At 36.9% G+C, this 21,948-nt stretch overlaps 2 protein-coding genes across 2 annotated transcripts; one reads left to right on the top strand and one right to left on the bottom strand.

The window, feature by feature from the left end:
- Positions 1-1,995: 1,995 nt before the first annotated feature.
- On the top strand, positions 1,996-13,740 carry LOC103703286 (ribosomal RNA-processing protein 8). Its single transcript, XM_008786087.4, has 9 exons — positions 1,996-2,286; positions 3,432-3,493; positions 5,564-5,615; positions 10,564-10,678; positions 10,886-10,980; positions 12,800-12,906; positions 12,989-13,103; positions 13,267-13,311; positions 13,451-13,740. Exons 1-9 carry the CDS (start codon positions 2,092-2,094, stop codon positions 13,517-13,519), a joined length of 855 nt encoding a protein of 284 aa, XP_008784309.2. The 5' UTR covers positions 1,996-2,091; the 3' UTR covers positions 13,520-13,740.
- Positions 13,741-20,291: 6,551 nt separating this feature from the next.
- Positions 20,292-21,050, bottom strand: LOC120112517 (the record flags this gene model as incomplete). Its single annotated transcript, XM_039132076.1, has 1 exon — positions 20,292-21,050. A coding segment is annotated over exon 1 (654 nt), but the record flags the coding sequence as incomplete, so codon positions are not given.
- Positions 21,051-21,948: the final 898 nt, after the last annotated feature.

Genomic DNA, 21,948 nt, shown 5'->3' with positions numbered 1-21,948 from the left:
ATAAATTAATTGCCAATGGGACTTTGGTCTAGTGGTCTGCACCCCTCTAGTTTGTTCAAGTGGGATTTCTAGGATTCAAAACCTATTGATAACATTCCCAACATATGAATTAATTAAGAGAAGAAATGTCTTGAAATATCAATTTTACCAATATCAAAAATTTTGAACAGGTCTGGTTCAACCACAATAGTCTTTTATTTTACTTTGTTTTATGTGGCTAGAAGGGCTAAGGTTGCTCATTACATCTAACAAAAAACAGAGGTCCACACAACCTTCGTTGTTGGAAGTTGTTCCAATAAGTGGATTCGCCAATTGATTTCCTCCATGATAATGTGATGATTCTTCCTATCAATCAAATTGCACACCATTCTTCCGATCTCAGCAATGTATGGATGCACAGAGGCCATAAGAAAACATTATCCTTTTCAAAAAGCCAAGTTCCTTTTTGGTAATCCAAAGGGAAATTTTCAAGGATCAAAATATATAAGGAATGGGGTGATCGCGTAAGAATTCAGATTTGGCCAATGTAAGAGAAACAATATAAGAATCTACTAGAAATAATGAGAAAAATGGTGGATACTTGAATTGTCTCGTTACAATTCTTTTTTTACGAGTATGGTGGTCTTAGCAAGTTATGCCTAAATAAGTTAAAGCCTGGCATGTACACATATATGGCATCATAATTAATATTTAACGCAAGTGCAAATTCAATGGACTAGTGTAGATCCAGTTGCTAACCCCTGCTAAATTCGAATATAATCCAACAAGCAAAATACACAAACCCACATTAACATCTTAATTACCAGATTACTAGTCTCATTAACCAAATCATTCTTTATATAAACCTATTTAGTCCAACCCAATTAACGAAAAACCCAATTTCAATATGACCTAACCACATGGTATATCTTATTAACTAAACTTAAAAGAATACACAATCCTTATTTAACTTGAATTGATAGTTATTCCGATTAACATGACCATATGATAATACCTTTGCCAATATTTTTTAAATTTTTTCTTTTCTACTTTAATTTAGCAAGAATTTGTTTTCTATATATTTATAATTCAAGTTGTCTATTTTATCTCAGCTTTATTTTATATATTTTAGTACTGAAGTTTTAATCTCCCACCCCCATCTCAAGAGTATTTTGCTTGTAAATTTCTATCTAGGAAAATTTCTATTGCTTTGCTATTTTATAGCCATATCTTACCTGCTTGTCTTAGAATTGCTAGGAATTGCTCATACATGCTACTTTTTTAACTTCACCTTAGTGCTCATACATGATACTTGTTTAACTTCACCTTTTTACTTTAACTTGGCAATAATTTCTTTTACATATGCAGAAAATTAAAATCTTTTTTTGTTATCTAAGATTTTTTTTATATGTTAATACTTCTTATTCTCTCCTCCTGAACATGGTCATTTTGCTTGTAGATATTTATTGGAGACAACATATATTGCTTTGCCATTATACAACCGTATCTTACTTGCATTAGAAATGCTTGTATAGGCTAACCCTTACCCCAATCAACATATATTTCAGCACAACCCAACCTTGAGTTGGATTTTAATCTACCGCACCCCAACCACATCTTAAGTTAAATTTAGGTGGTGTTTGGGTTGTGTCGGACAATGTTTATTTAGTTTAGTTCGAGTTGGATAGCAATTTCAAGATAAGAAGAAAAGCATTTAATGTATTTTTGCTAGGCTTATTTGTTAGTTTAAGGTCTTAACTATCTATTAATTTGATGGTATTGTTGCATAGCTATGTAATTATAACTAAAGATACATGAAACATGCAAATAATTCATGTGAAAAATAAGTGTTATCTATTTGCTTATTATTTATTATTTATCTACTGAGTCAGATTTGGTTTGGACCAGGTTGTATTCGGGTTAGATTAAATTTAATACTAATTTAACCCAAATATGAGATTGTCGATTTATGAATCCAAACTCCATCCAAATTTATAAAACCCAAATCCAAACGCTAAGGAATTAATCTGGATCGAACATTCGAACTAAACCCTCAAATATCACAGCGAGTGCGTCCTCCTCGCGAGGGTTTCTTTTGCGCGAGAAGCTGCAATGGACGCTCGTGGTAAGAAGCGGAAATCCAGGAGGGGGAGACGAAGGAGGAAAGCGTTGCAACACCAGCACCCCGAAGCCCCGGAGGAGGAGCAGACAACGGAATCTACCACCCCATCGCAGCCGCCGCATCCGAAGCGGAGAAGGATGGATGCCGCTCCCAACTCCACGAACCGGCCCAGCTTCCTTGACAAGGTATGCCATAAATCCCTCACAAGCACTAAATTCTTCCGTTATTGCTTCTTACGAAGTAATCGATTGCTAATTTGTGCAGCAAAGTATACAAGAATGAGCTGCCGCAATCTTTCTTTCTTTGTTTGGGGTGGGGGGGAGAGGATAAAATATGGAGCAGCTCAAGGCTTGAAAACCTTCGACCCAAGCCTTGCCTGAAATTGGGCTGGCCTGAGTGTTGTTTTTTTTTTTTCCCGATCCCTATGTGGGTATTGCAAGGACGTGTAGACTTAGGAATTGATACAGAGAAGGGAGCTTATCAGTAGCACTTAAAGAAGATTTAGTTGCAGAAAACCAATTAAGATGCTTATTTTATTTGTATTGATGGACAGAATTTGTTGTGGTTAGGAAGATTAACGCATCAAAGTGATGAGACATATTTAAGGGCGTTTGATACGATGATGGGTATAGTCTAGTTGTCAACAAATGGTGAAACCTTACTCTAACGTTAAATTCAAAGTCTTATCCCATTTATCTATGGTTGGTCTTATCTTCCAAGATATGATCCATCTGAATTGGAAGTTCTTCAATGGCTGATTTTTAACTTGAGCTCAACCATCTCTTGATTGATGTTGAGGAAAACTTTGAGTAAGTGAGGGGCATGCCGTGGTAGCCTAAAATTTGCTTAGCCGGAATAGAAACCTTGCTGGTTTGCAGGTTAAGCTTAACCAACTAGGAAACAGCCCTCTAAGATTGCCCTATGGTTTGAAAATGTCTTAGATGAAGAGGGGAAATAGGCAAAAGCCATCACATAAGTTGGTTCCAGCTTTCATTTACGATGACGGTGTTGCCATTATGTCTTTGATATTTAGTTTAGATGCCTTTTTGTGAATCTCTGTTGGAAGTGTTTCTACTGTGATGCATTCTTCTTTCTGCAGTTTAAGCAATTTGCTTTCATCCAGTGTTTTATCATGTGTATAAAGTTAGTTGCCCATCTTGTACAGTCCAACTGCAGTAAAATGTATTTACTTAGAAACCTTTGTTTCAAAGAAGTTTTACTTTCTAGCTCTAAAGTTCCTTCTGTGGGTCTTAATTTTTTCCCTTTTATTTGCTTTGTAGGTAGTGTTATTATGCCTTGCATTTTCATAATGTTTTCTATTGATGTGCAGATGCGAGTTAGGTTATCTGGAGGACATTTCAGAATGATAAACGAGAAACTGTATACTTGCAAGTACACATTTTCTTCCCTCATTTGTTCACTTATTTTTTGTTGCTCTGCTTTGCTGAAATTTATTAGATTTGTCCTAGCAAATGCTCGAGTTGACATTAGGTGTTGGAAGAATGAGGAATTAGCCTAATAAATAGATCGCTTTAACACAATAACAACTGATTATCTTAAACCCGATTTGAATGGTAGAAAAGTAAATTTTTGAGTAGTTTTAAGCACTAATAACACATATTGATTATTATGAGACATGCCATGGAAGCAACAAAATTCTATGCTGGCGGCGCCATTGAATCTTAAATCGTCTAATATTTGATTTCGGATCATAATCGATAAACAAATTTCTTTTCTAGAGATTTTTCAGCATCCCATTTCTCCATATATTTTCAAGGCATATCCTTAGCCTAAGGTTGAAAAATTGGAAGAGAAATGGGAAATTCGAAGGAAAAAGATTATCTTATGTCTTTTAGAGCAAAATAGCATGATATCTCATTTTTATTTATTGACACTACTAGTGCTGTTATGTACTTGATAAGTGGTATCTATTAACTGTAAGAAAGAACAAATGATTCTTCATGTCAACCTCTCTATGCACTGACTTTCTATTGTATCTTTGCTTGTGCATTGATCTTAACTGGGCAATAATAGTTTGCACTTTCTATCCACTAGCAATCCACGTACATCCTTAAATTTATTTTCCTGTAGAGCTTGGGAGCTGCAGCTGATTTCCTTTTTCAGTAGGTTAAAGATGTATGCATCCAGTGTACCATGTAGATCCATATGAAAGTATATTTGATCATGACAGTACTTTGCTAATGCCACCACAATATTTACATTAGAGGACAAGGTAATTACAGCCAAGGGTGGATTCATGAAGCTGTTTAGTGAGGAGCTGGTCAGCATTAAGGTGGACGATCATTGCTGATGGAGGGGAGAAGATTATTCTTGTGCTAAGAGACGTAAAGATGATGGAGAGGTGGGGGATGTTAGGGCAAGCTGGAGGTCCTTGGTGCTGGACTTCGAACCTTGGAGGTGAAGGTGTGGGACTGTAGAACCATTCGAAGAAGACGTCATTGTTGGACAGTGTGGACAGAGGCGTTCAAGAGGATGTTGCCAAAGCTCAAGCCCCATCTTGTGGACTGTTTGTCAAGAATACCATTGCTGCCTACTTGCATCTGGAGGCCATTGACCGGCTACAATAGGATTGGAGAAAATGAAGGTTTAGGGAGTTATGGGAGTTGTTGTGATGGTGATGTTGCTGAGTTTCTAAACCCCTAGATGTCCAATTGGTAGATCTTGTTTGCTTAGCATCAGTGTTTGATGTGTTTTTAGTAACCAATGATAGATTTTAACCATTTACTAGTTGGGCTTTCTCCTTTAGGATGGGATAGGCCTCTTATTGAATTGGCTTCTTTCATCTTTCAGATGAGCCTCAAACAGATAGTTATTTTTCTACAAGTATTCTATTTTTTTATTTTTAATATATAATTAGTCCAACCAGTTGACCTACCCCTTAAGCAGGTCAGCGTCGATTTTGTATCTGATAAATATGCTATTCAAGCATCAACTTTTCGTCTTCTAGAGGAAAAAAATGAAAGAAAGAAAAAGAGATAAAAGATGGTTTAGATACTTCATTATTATGGAGAGATTTAAGTTAGATACGGACTAAACTAATTGTCTTAGAACAGATGCCATTTATACAGCGTAGGTTTTCTTTTTTTTCAGCATATTAACTCTTAGCGCTGTTATAAGTGAATTGGAGATAAAATTTTAAGAATTATAACCATCAATCCTTGTCTGAACTATTTGGAATCAGTTTGTATGTTCAAGACTATGCTACCAATCTAGTCTTACTATCAAAGTTTGGCATTAGACCCTAGTTTTTGCTGCACTTTCTGTCAATTGTAGTTGTTGCTTCATAATCTTAAGTGCGCAGTTGAAACTTGGAAGTACTGCATGTGTCAATTATCTCCTCTTCAATTTATTATTGTTATGAACTTGTGATATTCAAAATATGTTGTATGGTTTCTGGCATTAGCTTTGACATTATAATATTCTCTTTCTTTTATTTCTCAGTGGAAATGAGGCATTCAACTTGTTCAAGAATGATCCACAACTATTTGATGTGGTAAGCATGTTGTTCAAATATTTTTTTCCTTGTTTCCATTCTTATTAGTTTCTTGTTTTCAAAATCTTTCTTTCCAACTTAATGTGCTAGCATTATTTCAGAAATGAAACATACATGTTATGGATGTCATGATCATAGGGGTGATCATTAATATGCACTATGCATCTCGAATCTCTAAGACTACCTACTAGAGTAACTTAATGTGCAAAAGGCAGTCAGCTGCACCTCCTAAATTCTGATGAAAAAGATAAATTATTGTTTATTAACTTTAAAGAAGATAGTTCCAATAATTTTGTTTAAAGAAGCTGTGTTTTTTTACTTAATGCTTTTTCTTTGACTGCCTACTTTACATGCTCCAGAATAGGATGCTTCCAGTGATAGTAAGATTGATTTTTATAAACTCAGCTGAAATCAGCCTTTGCTCTTTAGCTTTGGTGTAAATTTGCTCTAATAGTAAAAAGGGTTTAACATGAGAGCTCAACTATTCAGCTACATCTTCTGTTTGGTTAACCGACAAAAATGATTGTTTGTACCATGAATAGTATCTATTAGTAATCATGACGTATAATTTGATTTAACTAGGGATTATGGTAAGTTATTGAGCCTAAAATGTTGCAAAACTCTGTGATTGCATCACTATAACTATAATTGAGTTTATTTCAAGTAGCTGTTATTGACCTATGAACTCTTCTTCCCCATTCATTTGGCAAAAAAAACAAGCCACCACTTTTGGCATATCAGTTTTCTTTCTCTTTCCCCTTTTTATCCATTTCTACAACTTCTGTCCAAGTTATGCTCGGCCTACCCCTCCTATTTGCATCTCTTGTAACACATTGATGTGTTAAAGTCCTCACTTGGACCTCTCGGGGAAAACCAATGTCTGAAAATAAATTTTAGATATCATTATCTTAGTGTTAAGGAATACAACTTCGACAAGGAGGCAATAGGTCAGCCCCAGGTTGAAGAAGATAGAGAAAGGAGAGTTTAGAAGAACAAAATTCAAATTTTCATCCAGTTTTCTGCATTACTGTTACATCGACTCCTTGTTAAAACCCTTTAAGGGTCTTTACTTAATTTTAGTCCTTAACTAAACATACAGTTACTTTTTACCAAACTTAAGTCTAAAGAAAATAGAAAAATGTTATTTCATGTTCAGTGTCCTGTTTTGGCACTTCTTATTTAGCACTTTATAACCATGATAACGTGGTCAGAGTGGGCCCATTTGGTATGTACTTTTCATTGTGGCACACAGAATCATATAAAGATCAGCTAAAAACAAATACTTATAAATCTCAAGTTATGGGCGTGAAAAGTTTGGGCTGCAAGATTATCAAAAAATAATAAGAAGTGAGACTCATTATATATAGGCCAAGGAAAAAGAAATCAAACAATAAACCTGGAAACAGCAACAACCAACTTCTTATGACTGAATTAAATTGAACTGGCTAAAACTTGGCCTTCCAATGTCTGATTCATTATCCTTTCAGACTTGGTGTAGGAAGGTTAACATATTCTTTATCTTTAAATGCATGTCTCGTTTGTTGAATATTCAGCTTGACCCAGTAAGATCTGCATAACTGTCATTGGCAACATGTCATACCAGCCCACTTGTCTAGTAAATCTTCAACAGTGAACCACTTGAGTCAATGCACATGCACCATCATGCTGCGATCTTGGCTTATCCAAGAAACAGAATATGGTTAGGAAACCTTAATCTACTACATAGACCCAACTTTGTGAAGAAGTCTTGGCAAGCTAGGATAGCCATGCTCTAGCAATCTCACTTACGACCACAGCACATCCTCATTTGTTATCAGTTAAAGTGGCCTAATCCTCTATGAGAAAAGGCAAATCTAGCCTCTTTCAATCTTCCCCATTTGTCATGATGTGTCCAAGCTTCCTGCTCATCTTCCTCACCAACTGCATTTGCTACTTCCCTGGTAGCTGCATGCTATCTGTATGCCAGCTCTCCACACATTTGAAGAATGTTAGCTTTGTTGTGGACTTATTGGCCTCTGAATTGCTTCTGTAGCACTGGTCTGTCAATCTGACATGTAGGTTGTAGCTCTTTGGGTGGCTTTAACAGCATTAAGTGGTATTTTTTTAGTACCGACAATCCTTTTGAACTTCTATGCATTCTGCAAAACCACTTGCTAGGTCCTCAGCAGTGTCAAGTTGGATATCTTTATTCTTATGATGGGATTAGTAGAACTTATCCATCATTTTTCCCTGATTTTCAAATCTCTTGGAAGTGGCTAGTTAAACAAATCAACCTAGTTTCTCTCCATAATATTCCAAAGCTTGAATATTATTTTCATCCATCCATAATGCCTTATCCTTGCACATGGTTTTCACTTCTATACAGATTTTTGCTTTTGGAAACAGGACCCAGCAACTTACTGGTTGTGGTGCTTCTCAACAAATTCGTCTATTAGAGTTTTTGCCTGATAATTTTTGGAAATACAAATTCATCTTTATTTGACCTCCCTATCTTTTATCCTCCAAGTTCTACCATCCTCGTTTCTGTGTGCTTCTAGCTTGTTGGCATCTCTAGATTTCCAGTTCCTGAACCCACTTATGCTGAAATTGTCATCAATTTTTTATTTGTCATTACTGGCTTTTTCACATCTTAGTCTTTTTATATCTTTCATAATCATTCATGATATCTACTCTTTAGCATATCTTAAAGTAAGTCTTCTTCTCCGTGATTGCTTCCAAGTTCTTTATTTTTAGAGAGAGAAAATGGGGAAGACCCACTAGCACTATAATTAACTAAGCCCAAATAATTGGCTGCACTACCCAAGACTCAAATCGAGAACTTTTGGTTGATTAGAGGGGTGTGACCATTGGGATAAACCCCAATTCACATACCACCAGGTTCTTTTAATTAATACCTTTTACCATTAGAGGGAGAGATATATAGTTGACATGGATTCCACTAGTAGGATTTAAAGTTTTGAACTTAGATCTTATTAGTGCAAGATCAAAATGATAGGACCATCTACGAAAAAGGACAACCCAATGCATGAGGCTCCTATCATTGCAGAGCCTGAGGAGCATCGGAAGTATGCAACCTGTTGCGGGGACGGCATTCTGCCGGAGCCTCACACAACAGCCTAGCCCACATTAAGCTAGCAGAGAAAGAGGACTGCGTTCCTTCCGAGGTATTGTCCGCTTTGGGCGCTCCGACCCGCGCGTCCAGCGCAGACGGGGGGAGACCACTGCCCTTTGGACGCTCCGGCCCGCGCGTCCAGCGCAGACGGGGGGAGACCACTGTCCTCACGGTTTTGCCCTTCAAAAGGCGCCTCGAGAGGAAAGGTTTTCGAACCCCCATTTAAAGCACAGAACCTTCCCGCTACTAGCCGATGTGGGACTAAATTCAAGGCCCCTCCCCCTCCCGCAACATAGCCCCCCCAGCGGGAAGGTTATTGAGCCTCCACAGTCCTGAGGGGTAGTCAATGGTCGGAGGAGGCGCCCCTTCCTGGCGCGCCATCTGTTGCGGGGACGCATTCTGCCGGAGCCTCACACAACAGCCTAGCCCACATTAAGCTAGCAGAGAAAGAGTACTGCGTTCTTCCCGAGGTATTGTCCGCTTTGGGCGCTCCGACCCGCGCGTCCAGCGCAGACGGGGGGAGACCATTGCCCTTTGGGCGCTCCGGCCCGCGCGTCCAACACAGACGGGGGGAGACCACTGCCCTCACGGTTTTGCCCTTCAAAAGGCGCCTCGAGAGGAAAGGTTTTCCAACCCCCATTTAAGGCACAGAACCTTCCCGCTACTAGCCGATGTGGGACTAAATTCAAGGCCCCTCCCCCTCCCGCAACACAACCTTACCCCTGCATGTGGAGAGGTTGTTTCCGTGATTCGAACCCATAACCTTTAAGTTAGAATGGAGCAACCTTACTATCATGCCAAAGGCTCACCTTTTAAAATGGCAGCCTAATGCACAAGGCTCCTCTCGCTGCGAGGTCTGGAGAGGTGTTTTTTATATTTCGAACTTGTGACACCTTTTTAAGGCATGTTTTGAACAATCTGGTGTAATATGTAAGTCAATGCACGTTCCCAAATCAAAGAGGTTGCTAGTCAGATATCATGTTCCGTTCAATCAAAAAAGAGTTATCACTTTTTTCCACAAAAAAAAAGAAGAAAAGATAAAGTTGAGAAATGAACAGCTTATTTTGGTCAAGTTTGTTAGACTATGAAATACACATGCTATTATAAGGGGGGAGTGAAAGGAATTAAAGAAAAAATTAATCAAGGCTTTTGTGGAAGTTGTCTTTTAAGTTGGCTAGTTCATATGGTAACACTAATATGCCTGACAGGTTGAACTGGACTTGCACATAGTATTGACCTATAGTACTTGTGAACAACAATGTAAGTTCAAAATGTTTCTTAGTAATATTATGGCCAATTCTTTCTTGTGGATTTCACATATAGAAATGGAGATAATCAATGTGCTGGCTTTGTATGACCAATTTAAGGATGAAATCCATCTACACCTGCTAGTAGCCGTTGTAGATTGAAATAAAAAATTAAGAAATATTGGGAAAAGGAGACATGTTGTATAATTCATTGGTTTGTGCTTGTGATCATTTTCTCATGTAAATTGTCAAATTCCAAGATGACAATTTGCAAGTTGAGGTGTCAATGGAGGCCGATAACCTGCTAACTCAATCCAAAACCGACCCAAAACATAAGTTCTGGGTATGAAAAGTAAACCTAATAAGCTACTGGGTTGGGCTTGGCTTCCAAAATAAGACCTGAAGTTTTATTAGGTTGGGTCTGGGTTTAGGTAGATCCACAACTGAAAACCCGAAACTACGTACAAACATATACATGTCTGTGTATGTATCTATCAATTTTTTTTTCCTCCCTTGTAGCTCAATTTTTAGTAGCAATATGTAGCTTTTAACTGTTCCAGTACAGATTTATGTTTTACTTTCTCTTCAGTATCATGCAGGGTATCAAGAGCAAATGTCTCATTGGCCAGAGCAGCCAGTCAATATCATCATCAGATGGCTAAAGAGCCACAGCACTTCCTTGATTGTCGCTGATTTTGGTTGTGGTGAGAATGCAAAGAACAATGTTTTTCAAAGTTGCTAATTGTATTTTGCATTCTCAATTCACTTGTTGAGATGTCATTTAATTAATTCCAAATGATATGCTTTTCTTAGTTTTTTTTGTTCAATTAGTTGGGGCAAGGCTTAATAGTTACGACTATGCTCTTTTTTATTTCGTGAAAGTCATACTAACTATTTCTATTTTATCCTAGGGAATGCAAGCCTTGCAAAAAATGTAAAGAATAAAGTTTTTTCTATTGATCTTGTTTCAAGTGATCCATCAGTAATTGTTTGTGACATGTCTCATGTAAGTATTACCATTTGAAACAGTTCTTTCATGATTCATAACCTATTGGTTAATTCATAATTTTTTCAGCAATATTAAGCTATCTCATTGTTATGTTTTAGGATCCTTACTAATCTTTTTGAATGTATATGTCCTTTGACCAAGGGTAAGGTTTTCAAATAACTGGAGATCAAAGATAGAGTTGCTAACTTGCTACATGTAACTTATTGTCTTGTTTTCTTGCTAGCTCCTTGTGACTGTTTATATTCTTGTTAACTCCAATGCTAATTGGATAATCTACAATGGTGACAATATTACATGCAGCATTAAATAGAGATGCTATATGTCTGTCCTTGTAAAATTATATGCCTCAACCAGTCACATAATCAGAATTTTGAATTGAGTTAGCTAAAGTTTTGTATTTCTGCTGGTAGAAAGTTGAATAAATGTTGTAGTTTATGACATAAGAGACTTGAGAGAGAAAGATATAAGGAATATGATCGAGGATTCATGTCTCAATGCATCCTGTCATGTCTCCATCAATATCATACCATTCTGAGTAAGGGTACATGGGGCAAGCACTGGTACCCGACATCCTGACTGTCCCAGTTGGTACCGATTGGGATGGAGTAGGATGGTTATGTCCTGACCATGGTATGCTGTACCGGTCGATACCGGGCGTACTGTACCTGTACCGATGGGTACCGGTATCGGTACGCGAATGTCGGTACGTCTGGCGTACCATATACCGTACTGTACCGACATTTGGTACGCGTATACTAGTGCGGCACCGGTACGGGGTTCGGTACCGGTACGGCGAACCTTGGTCCTGACACTTGGGATGCGTATTGGTACCAAGACTTGAATTATCGAATGTGATAGTTATGTGAGTCCAAGGAATAAAATTAGCAGAGTTGAGAAAAAAAAGTTCATAACCCTTGTGCAAAGACATGAAATAAAGATGTTTTATTATGCATTTGGAACATAATCTTTAAATGGAAAATATGGGAATATATTTCAACCATCCAGAGTGGTACTGGGTGGTACTACTTGGTTCGGGCCTGGTTGGGGTAAACCAACCTTGATCTGCTTGAATTGCTTCATCTGGGTCGGATAAAGTGTTTGGGGTGGTTCTTGTGGTATTTGCCTGAGTTGAGACCTACCTGTACTGCTTTAGGGTTGGCCTCGTATGAACTTGGCGGTATGTCCTGAACTGACCAGTTTTCCAACCTTAATCTGAAGTGTGCTAGCTGATCCACATGTATGTTCAAGTACACTTTATATTCATTTGCATGATTGTACTAGTGGTAACAAGTCAAGGCAACAAGTTACCATGGTACCTTGTTTATAGATTCACTAATATGTACATTATCAACATAGAGTCTGGCACTCTGCCTGTTCATTTCCATAATGTTCTTGTTCTTCAAATCAATGGAATGATTCACCAGAACAGTTTGTTGATTTTATTATATTTATCTGTATAATCATCTGAATAAGTGTCATTCTGAATGATATCTTTAAGCCGAAACAGCCTCTGTATAACTATCTTAGGTGCTTAGGATTGTAATGAGAGCATTTGTGGAAGAAGAAAAACTATGAAAATTTCTAGTTTTATATATGGAAGTACCATCCTCTCATCCAATACTTTCTGCCTTTATAAAAGATTAAATGCTACTATTAAAATGTGGTCTGCAGCCTTCGTTAGTGCTCCTAAATAGTTTGACTGTATGATGCTTCCATTTTCTTACGAGGCCAGCAACCAAGATTGTTTCTTAAAAGTCCAAGATGAACTGAGATGTGGTGCTTGACTAACATTTGTGGGCTATGAAAAATCATGCAGACACCGTTGGACAATTCATCTGTAGATGTTGCTGTCTTCTGTCTTTCGTTAATGGGGACCAACTTCCCCAATTATTTGCAGGAAGCAAAAAGAGTTTTGAAGCCACGGTTTGCCACTTAAGCTTTAATATGAAAATCATTGCTGTTGCTATGTTATGCTTTTTCAAGCATTCATAATGTCATTTTGCAGTGGCTGGCTTTTGATAGCTGAAGTACAAAGTAGGTTTGATCCAGGCAATGGAGGAGCTGACCCAGATAAATTTTGCGAAGCTATCAATAAACTTGGGTTTTCTTTAGTTTCCAAGGTTCATTTCACCCAAAACATCCTTTCTTTGCATGTTTTTCTCATAAAATGATGTCTTGAACTTCTCCAGTGAAATTTTCCAAATTCCTAATCTGTTAGAAAATCATAAAATTGTTTTACTTTATGCTTGTGTGACAAACTTTCTTCTTTTTTTTCACCCTTAGGACTCCACAAATAAAATGTTTCTTCTGTTCTACTTCAAGAAGAAGGTAAGGCGTTGCAATTTATTTCCTTTTTCTTTTTCCTGGGTGAAAATCTAAGCAATCTTGTGATATGGTTATCTGTTGCAGGCTGGCCATAAATTGACTTCAAAAATTTTTGTCAATCATATATTTTCTGTTGTTGCAGGAAAAAATTTCAGAAGTGAGAAACATTGAATGGCCAGAGTTGAAACCTTGCATCTATAAACGTCGCTAAGTTCTCATTGCTGATTGTGGGAAGCCTCCTTTCTGGTTGCCTTTTCTTTCTTTGGTGCAAATCAAATTTTGTTTAGAATAGTCCGCAATTTTGTATATTTGCCAACAAAAGAAACAAACTGGAAAGGGCCATACTGGATTCTTCATTGTGTTAAATTTTAACAATCACCAGATTTTTCTTCTGTTTACCGCAAAAGAAGCCATAGATTTTCTGTTGGTCTATTTTCTTCACACTCAAATTTGAGGTTTCTGGTTTCGTAGGTTATAATAAACAGCAAGATCATATGAAACCAATATTTTTGAAATTTGTGGCTAAATGGCATTCAATATAATGTTACAATAGCTTGAACAAGTGGATACGTGCAAAATTTTAACAATCACCAGATTTTTCTTCTGCAAGGAAATGTTTACCGCAAAAGAAGCCATAGGTTTTCTGTTGGTCTATTTTCTTCACATTCAAATTTGAGGTTTCTGGTTTCTTTGGTTATAGTAAACAGCAAGATCGTATGAAACCAAGATTTTTGAAATTTGTGGTCAAATAGCATTCAATATAATGTTATAATAGCTGAATGATTTGGGCAAAGTGGATACCTGCAAACTTAATTGCGTCCCAAAACTGATCATGCCGTGATACTTTTTTTTCTTTTTTTGAAGAAAAATATGAACCACATGCATGCATGTTACTCTTTGATGGTCCCTCAAGGAATATTCCATCTGATATTCCTCTCTTCCAGGAGACGCTCTTATCGATGCATGTACCCCAGTCGCCGAAAGAGCCGTCACGATCACAGGAACAGACGATCAGACGCCAATCATTTCTCCTCAAGTGGTCCCAAAATCCACAGCCGTCCGATTAAAATAAAGAAAATCCCTCCAAACTCCACAGCAAATTAAAATTAAAAAAAATAAAAAATTCCAGCCCGTGACAAGGGACCACTACAAAAGAACGGACCGGATGATTCCAACTCTAGACAGGAAGAGTAAATCTAAAACCCGCATAGATATTTTTAATTATATAAATAAGAAAATTCTAAAATACGTTAGATGATACTTTGTACTGGCTCTCTTCTAATAAATAGCAAAGTAATAACAAATCAGAAATCTTTCTAGAAAAGCCTTAACTGGAGGATAAGGATGAGATCATAAGCCTATAAGGTTCCTTCAATCTCCGTGCGAAATTCATTAATTTAGTAAGTAACAGCCATTAGTTGCATAATTATAATATTAAAAGTGGTACTGTATGATTACCTTGTGACTCTCTTCTGTCTTATTTGTTGCCCGGAGGATTGGAGGACCGTTCGGTGGACGGTTTAATCAAGTTTGAGTTTGTCGGAGAGATTGTTTGGACGAGCTGAGGGATATTGATTGCACTGGAGAGGCGGAATAGGATTGGTGGGTTGGGGTTTGGCGGGGGATTCGGTGCTTCTCGATCTACAAGATGTCGGAGTGGTGGCGGATCGATCCGTCGGAGGAGGAGGAGGTGGCAGAGAAGAGGGCAGAGAAAAGGCAGGAGGAGTCGTGCAGCTCTTCGATTGGGCAGAACAGCGATTACTCAATAGCAGGATTGAGATTAGATAGGGAGATGGAGGTACAGAGCAAGTATAAGGGGCAATTGGAGACTATGGATGCACTAGAGAAGTCGCTTCCGATCAAGGGCCATAGCTTTTCTTGAGATTCTTCGGTTCTTTTTTCCTTTTCCACTTGAAAGTTTGGATTTTTTTTCTTTTTTTCTTTTTTTTCTATCGGAGTTGCAATTTCTTAAAAGATAATGAAGAAATGTGACGAAAAGTGGTTTTAAAAGAACTATTCAGAAAACAAAATGAATTTTTAATATTTGCAACACTTGAAGATTATTATGGTCTTGATTCTGTGTTACTAAGTCTATGTGCTATTCTTTATTTTTTGGGTTTCAATCTTTAATTAATTTTGGTTTGTTTGCTTGAATAGAATACTTGGGGAAAATTGATTATGTTCTGGATTCTTTGTGTTCCATCTTGAATGTTTCTGATGATTTTGGTATGTCTGTTAACAATTGTTTCATGCAGATGCTACCTAAAAACATTCAGTTTCTTAACCCGGTATGTTATGGGTTTCTTACGTGTTACGTGTTGCTATGGTGTCCATTTAGTTACGTGTCAGTTGAGTTAGTATTCTGTTAGATAACATGCAGTCGTGGGTTGGTGTTCTATTTCATGAGATGGTGTTCTTTTAAGTCATGGGTTAGTGTACTGTTTCTGTTGTCTGTGTGTATTGTGAATTTGTAAAATAAATTAAATAATAAATATATGAATAAATAAATCTGACCTCAAATGAAGATTCAACTATGTTAGATCAAGGCTAGTGTTTGACACTATGTCCTTAAGACAGATTTCGCCCTCCACACAGGTGCTCTGGATCTCGTGAGCGTCTGCCTCCCAGGATACAATGATCTTCACAAACAAAAGGAGCACACCAATTTGTTTGTACGGCGAACCAAAAACTGAGTTTTTGTACTCTCTTTGAATGAACTCACTTATGCTCTCTAAGAACTCTAGAATGAGAGAACTAGATGAATTGGAAAAATTCCATTTTTAGAATGGTTGGAGGAAGGCTCTATTTATAGAGTTCATGGTGACTTTTCAGAATAGACACCAAGTGAAGAGACATGTCTTTTCTATTCAAATGAATAGACACATCCCTATGAATAGTTATATCTTTCATGCTAATAGTCATGTCTTTTAAATGAAAAGATGCATTCACACAAAGATGCAATGAAAAGATGCATCCATACAAAGATGCAATGAAAAGATGCAACTCTTTTGAAGAGACATACCTCTTCTAAAAAGCACCCTTTTCAAGTGGGTCATTTTGCAGCCTATTTTTTCATTCACCTATTATAGTCTAACAATCCCCCACATGAATAGAAAATTGGCTGAATGCATGTAAATGTTAATGCAGACACTTAAGAGAGTACATTGCGAAAAGATTCTGCATCGAGATAGGTAGCTTTTGGCCTTGAACCTTCTCTAGTGAAAGGCTATCGGATTTACTGGCTAAATAGTGAACAAGATGTCTTGAACTATTCAGCTGATTAAGTAAATCGAATCAAATAGACTTCACAAAGTCTCTTTTCTAACACAGTTAGTTCTCATGATTGTGTTCATTTTGGCCCTGAACAACTCCTGGTATTCATGAGTGCTCTAGAGAATTCAGCCTTATAAAAATTCTTATAGAAGCGGCCCCTTCACACTCATATAGGTGACTCTTATTAGGAATATCCTGCTATATCCCACTTAGATTTTCAAGATATAAGAGTTCATTAAAAGCGAAGCTTACCCTTAATTATAAACGCTGCAGGCAGCACTAGTTAATCTTAGGAATAGGTTGGAGATTTTGTCTCCCTAGTGCTTATGTTAAGCCACACATAATTTGGTTGTCCCTTTGAACCTAGATCTTGGGATCTCCAGTCAACTAGGTTGGGTTGCCATTATGATGACTCTTTAATTTTAGGCTTTAATCCCATTCCCCTCGATGTGCAATTTACTTGCTCTCTAGTTAAACCTTTAGTAAGCGGATCCGCAAGATTCTCTTTAGACTTTATATAGTCTATCGATATAATTCCATTTGAGAGCAATTGTCTTATGGTATTATGTCTTCGACGGATATGTCGAGATTTACCATTATACATATTACTCTGTGCCCTTCCTATTGCTGATTGGCTATCACAATGTATACATATTGCTGGCACAGGTTTTGGCCATATTGGAATATCCTCTAGAAAATATCGAAGCCACTCTGCTTCTTCTCCTGCTTTATCTAAAGCAATGAATTCAGATTCCATTGTGGATCTTGCAATACATGTTTGCTTAGAAGATTTCCAAGACACGGCACCACCACCAAGTGTAAATACATAACCACTTGTGGATTTTGTATCTTTGGTATCAGATATCCAGTTTGCATCACTGTATCCCTCAAGTACAGCTGGATATCTTGTATAGTGCAAACCAAAGTTTAGAGTGTATCTCAAATATCTAAGCACTCTAATAATTGCCTTCCAATGATCAACTCCAGGATTACTCGTATATCTACTCAATTTGCTAACTGAGTATGCTATATCGGGTCTAGTGCAATTCATGACATACATTAGACTACCAATTATACGAGAGTATTCCACTTGAGAAATGCACTCTCCAGTATTTTTGGCTAAATGAAGATTTATGTCAACAGGTGTTCTAGCTACATTGTTATCTTCTTTGTTGAACTTTTCAAGTATTTTCTCAATGTAGTGAGATTGAGATAATATAAGTCCATCAGATGTTTTAGAAATCTTAATTCCTAATATAACATCTACAATACCTAAATCCTTCATCAAACTTACTGGATAGCATTCTCTTGGTAGTTTTAATGATTTCATTATTACTACCCAGAATGATCATATCATCCACATAGAGGCAAACAATGACATAGGCTTGGCTATCATTTTTGACATAAACACATTTATCACATTCATTGATTTTAAATCCATTTGTGATCATGTGTTTGTCAAATTTCTCATGCCATTGCTTAGGTGCTTGTTTTAATCCATACAGGGATTTAACAAGTTTGCACACTTTCTTTTCTTGTCCTGGAACAATGGTACCTTCAGGTTGTTCCATATAAATCTCCTCATTTAAATCACCATTTAGAAAAGCTGTTTTAACATCCATTTGATGTATTTCAAGGTTAGACAATGCTGCAATAGCAATTAGCATACGAATGGATGTTATTCTCGTAACAGGCGAGTAGGTATCGAAATAATCAATACCTTCCTTTTGCTTGTAACCCTTTGCCACAAGTCTAGCCTTGTATTTATCAATTGATCCATCAGCTTTCATTTTTCTCTTGAAAATCCATTTACTACCCAAAGGTTTACTTTCAGGTGGAAGATCTACCAATTCCCAGGTGTGATTTTGCATAATGGATTCAATTTCACTATTAACAGCTTCTTTCCAAAAAGGTGCTTCAGGAGTGGACATTGCTTCTTTGAAGCTTTGAGGCTCATTTTCTAATAAATATGTTAGAAAATCGGGACCAAATGACTTTGCAGTCTTTGCCCTCTTACTGCGTCTAATTTCATTGCCTCTTTCTTTTTCAATGGACTCATGATCCATATCACTAGTTGCAACATCATAAGTTCTTTTATGAGAACTTGTATCACTTATATTTTTGCATGGAAAAATATTCTCAAAAAATGATGCATTTCTAGATTCAATAATTGTATTGACATGTATTTCAGAAATATTAGATTTATGCACAAGAAATCTATAAGCACTACTATTATTTGCATATCCAATAAATATGCAATCAATGGTTTTAGGTCCTATTTTGCTCTTTTTGGGAGTAGGAACTAATACCTTAGCCAAACACCCCCACACTTTTAAATATTTGTAGGAAGGTCTTCTACCTTTCCATGCTTCATAAGGGATTTTGTTTGTTTTCTTATGGGGTAACTTATTGAGTATGTAATTTGCAGAAAGCAAAGCTTCCCCCCACAAATTCTGAGGTAATCCTGAACTTATCAACATAGCATTCATCATCTCTTTTAGAGTTCTATTCTTTCTTTCAGCAACGCCGTTTTGCTGAGGTGAATAAGGCGCAGTAGTTTGGTGAATAATGCCATGTTCTTGACAGAACTTATTAAGCGGTGCATCATATTCACCACCTCTATCACTTCTAATTGCCTTAATTCTTTTGCTAAGTTGATTTTCAACTTCATCCTTATATTGGACAAATATATCTAATGCCTCATCTTTGCTTCTAAGTAAATACACATAGCAGTACCTTGTGCAATCATCAATAAAAGTAATAAAATACTTTTTTCCTCCTCTAGTTTGAACATTTTTCAAATCACATATGTCAGTATGTATCAATTCTAAAGGTTCAGTACTTCTTTCAATTGAATGAAAAGAGGATCTTGTTAGTTTTGATTCTATACAAGTCTCACATTTATTACTAGTATTAATATCAAATTTAGGCAATAAATCTAAACTTACCAATCTACGCATAGTATCAAAGTTAACATGTCCTAATCTACCATGCCACACATTTGAGGACTCAATAATATAAGCAGAAGATAAATTCTTATTATTAATAGATGGTACAATAGTCATTACATTCATCTTAAAGAGCCCTTCGCTCATGTACCCTTTGCCTAAATAAATTCCACTTTTAGTGAGTACAAATTTGTCAGACTCAAAAACCAACTTAAAGCCATTTTTGCTCAACAATGACCCAGACACGAGGTTCTTTCTAATATCAGGCACGTGCAGCACTTCGTTTAGAGTAAGTTCTTTTCCCGAAGTCATCTTCAATATAACCTTGCCCTTGCCTTCAACTTTTGAAGTGGCAGAATTACCCATGAATAGTTTTTCACCACTAACTGTTTCATAGGAGGTGAACATGTTCTTATCAGAACATATGTGTCGAGTAGCCCCAGTGTCTACCCACCATGTCTTGGTATTGGAAACCAAATTTGCTTCAGATATGACAGCAGAAAAATTTAATTCTGCAACATTCGAAGCTAGCTTATCCACCTCGGTTATATTAGCTTGTGGAGACTTTTTCTTGAAATTCTCGTGTGCCTTTCGGTAGCGACAATCCTTAGCACGATGGCCGGGTTTGTTGCACACATAGCAATTTCCCTTGAATCTCTTTCCGTTGCCACTCTTGGTATCTTGTTGATCATTATTCTTTCTTTTTCTTTTGTTGGTCTTTTGTCCCTCTTCCACCACATGAGCCTTGGACTCCATGAAATGGTTTCCAATCTTTTTCTCAGAATTTCGATTGTCTTCTTCAATTCTCAATCTAACAATCAAGTCTTCAAGTTTCATCTCCTTGCGCTTATGCTTGAGATAATTTTTGAAATCCTTCCAAAGTGGTGGTAATTTTTCAATAATTGCAGCCACTTGAAAAGACTCACTTAGTATCATCCCTTCAGCATGAATGTCATGGATGATCACTTGGAGATCTTGAACTTGACTTATGACATCCTTGGAGTCGACCATTTTGTAGTCTAAGAATTTGCCCACAACGAACTTCTTTGTTCCAGCATCTTCCGTTTTGTACTTCTTGTCCAAGGATTCCCATAGTTCCTTTGCCGACTTGAGAGGACTATACACATTATATAATGTGTTGTCCAATCCATTAAGAATGTAGTTTTTGCATAGAAAGTCAGAATGCTTCCATGCTTCTACAGCGGCCATAGTTTGAGCACTCTCTTCACCCTCGGCAAGAATAGGAGCCTCTTCACGAAGAACCTTCACAAGATTCAACGTTGTGAGATAGAACAACATTTTTTGTTGCCATCTTTTGAAATCGTTCCCATTGAACTTTTCGGGCTTCTCTCCATGGCTCACATGTGAGGCAATGGGAATGGCGGTAGGCACCACATTGCTTGAACTTAAAGCCATCTCTAATTACTAAATAAATGAATAATCTCAAATTAGAATGAGTAATATCAAAATTTAGTTTGTCAAGTGAATGCAAACCAACAATGAACAAATTTTGCAAACAGAATTAAAAAGTGTATATATAAAACTATTTACAAAAAATTAAATAAATACAAAATCACAATATACACAATATAAAAAGTGGAGATCTGTCTTAAGATTGTTGTCTGTGTGTATTGTGAATTTGTAAAATAAATTAAATAATAAATATATGAATAAATAAATCTGACCTCAAATGAAGATTCAACTATGTTAGATCAAGGCTAGTGTTTGACACTATGTCCTTAAGACAGATTTCGCCCTCCACACAGGTGCTCTGGATCTCGTGAGCGTCTGCCTCCCAGGATACAATGATCTTCACAAACAAAAGGAGCACACCAATTTGTTTGTACGGCGAACCAAAAACTGAGTTTTTGTACTCTCTTTGAATGAACTCACTTATGCTCTCTAAGAACTCTAGAATGAGAGAACTAGATGAATTGGAAAAATTCCATTTTTAGAATGGTTGGAGGAAGGCTCTATTTATAGAGTTCATGGTGACTTTTCAGAATAGACACCAAGTGAAGAGACATGTCTTTTCTATTCAAATGAATAGACACATCCCTATGAATAGTTATATCTTTCATGCTAATAGTCATGTCTTTTAAATGAAAAGATGCATTCACACAAAGATGCAATGAAAAGATGCATCCATACAAAGATGCAATGAAAAGATGCAACTCTTTTGAAGAGACATACCTCTTCTAAAAAGCACCCTTTTCAAGTGGGTCATTTTGCAGCCTATTTTTTCATTCACCTATTATAGTCTAACAGTTTCATGGGATGGATAATGTTCTGTTGAGTCGTGGGTTAGTGTTTGTTTCATGGGATGTTTCGGTGTTCTGTCAAGTTTGTTTTAGTTATTTTATTATGTTGTACGTGGGTTCATGGCAGTTATGCCAGTATGGTATTTAAGTTACATTAA

Source organism: Phoenix dactylifera, chromosome 11 (assembly GCF_009389715.1).
Source record: "Phoenix dactylifera cultivar Barhee BC4 chromosome 11, palm_55x_up_171113_PBpolish2nd_filt_p, whole genome shotgun sequence".
Lineage (NCBI taxonomy): Eukaryota > Viridiplantae > Streptophyta > Magnoliopsida > Arecales > Arecaceae > Phoenix > Phoenix dactylifera.
This window is presented reverse-complemented; position numbering and strand designations above follow the sequence as displayed.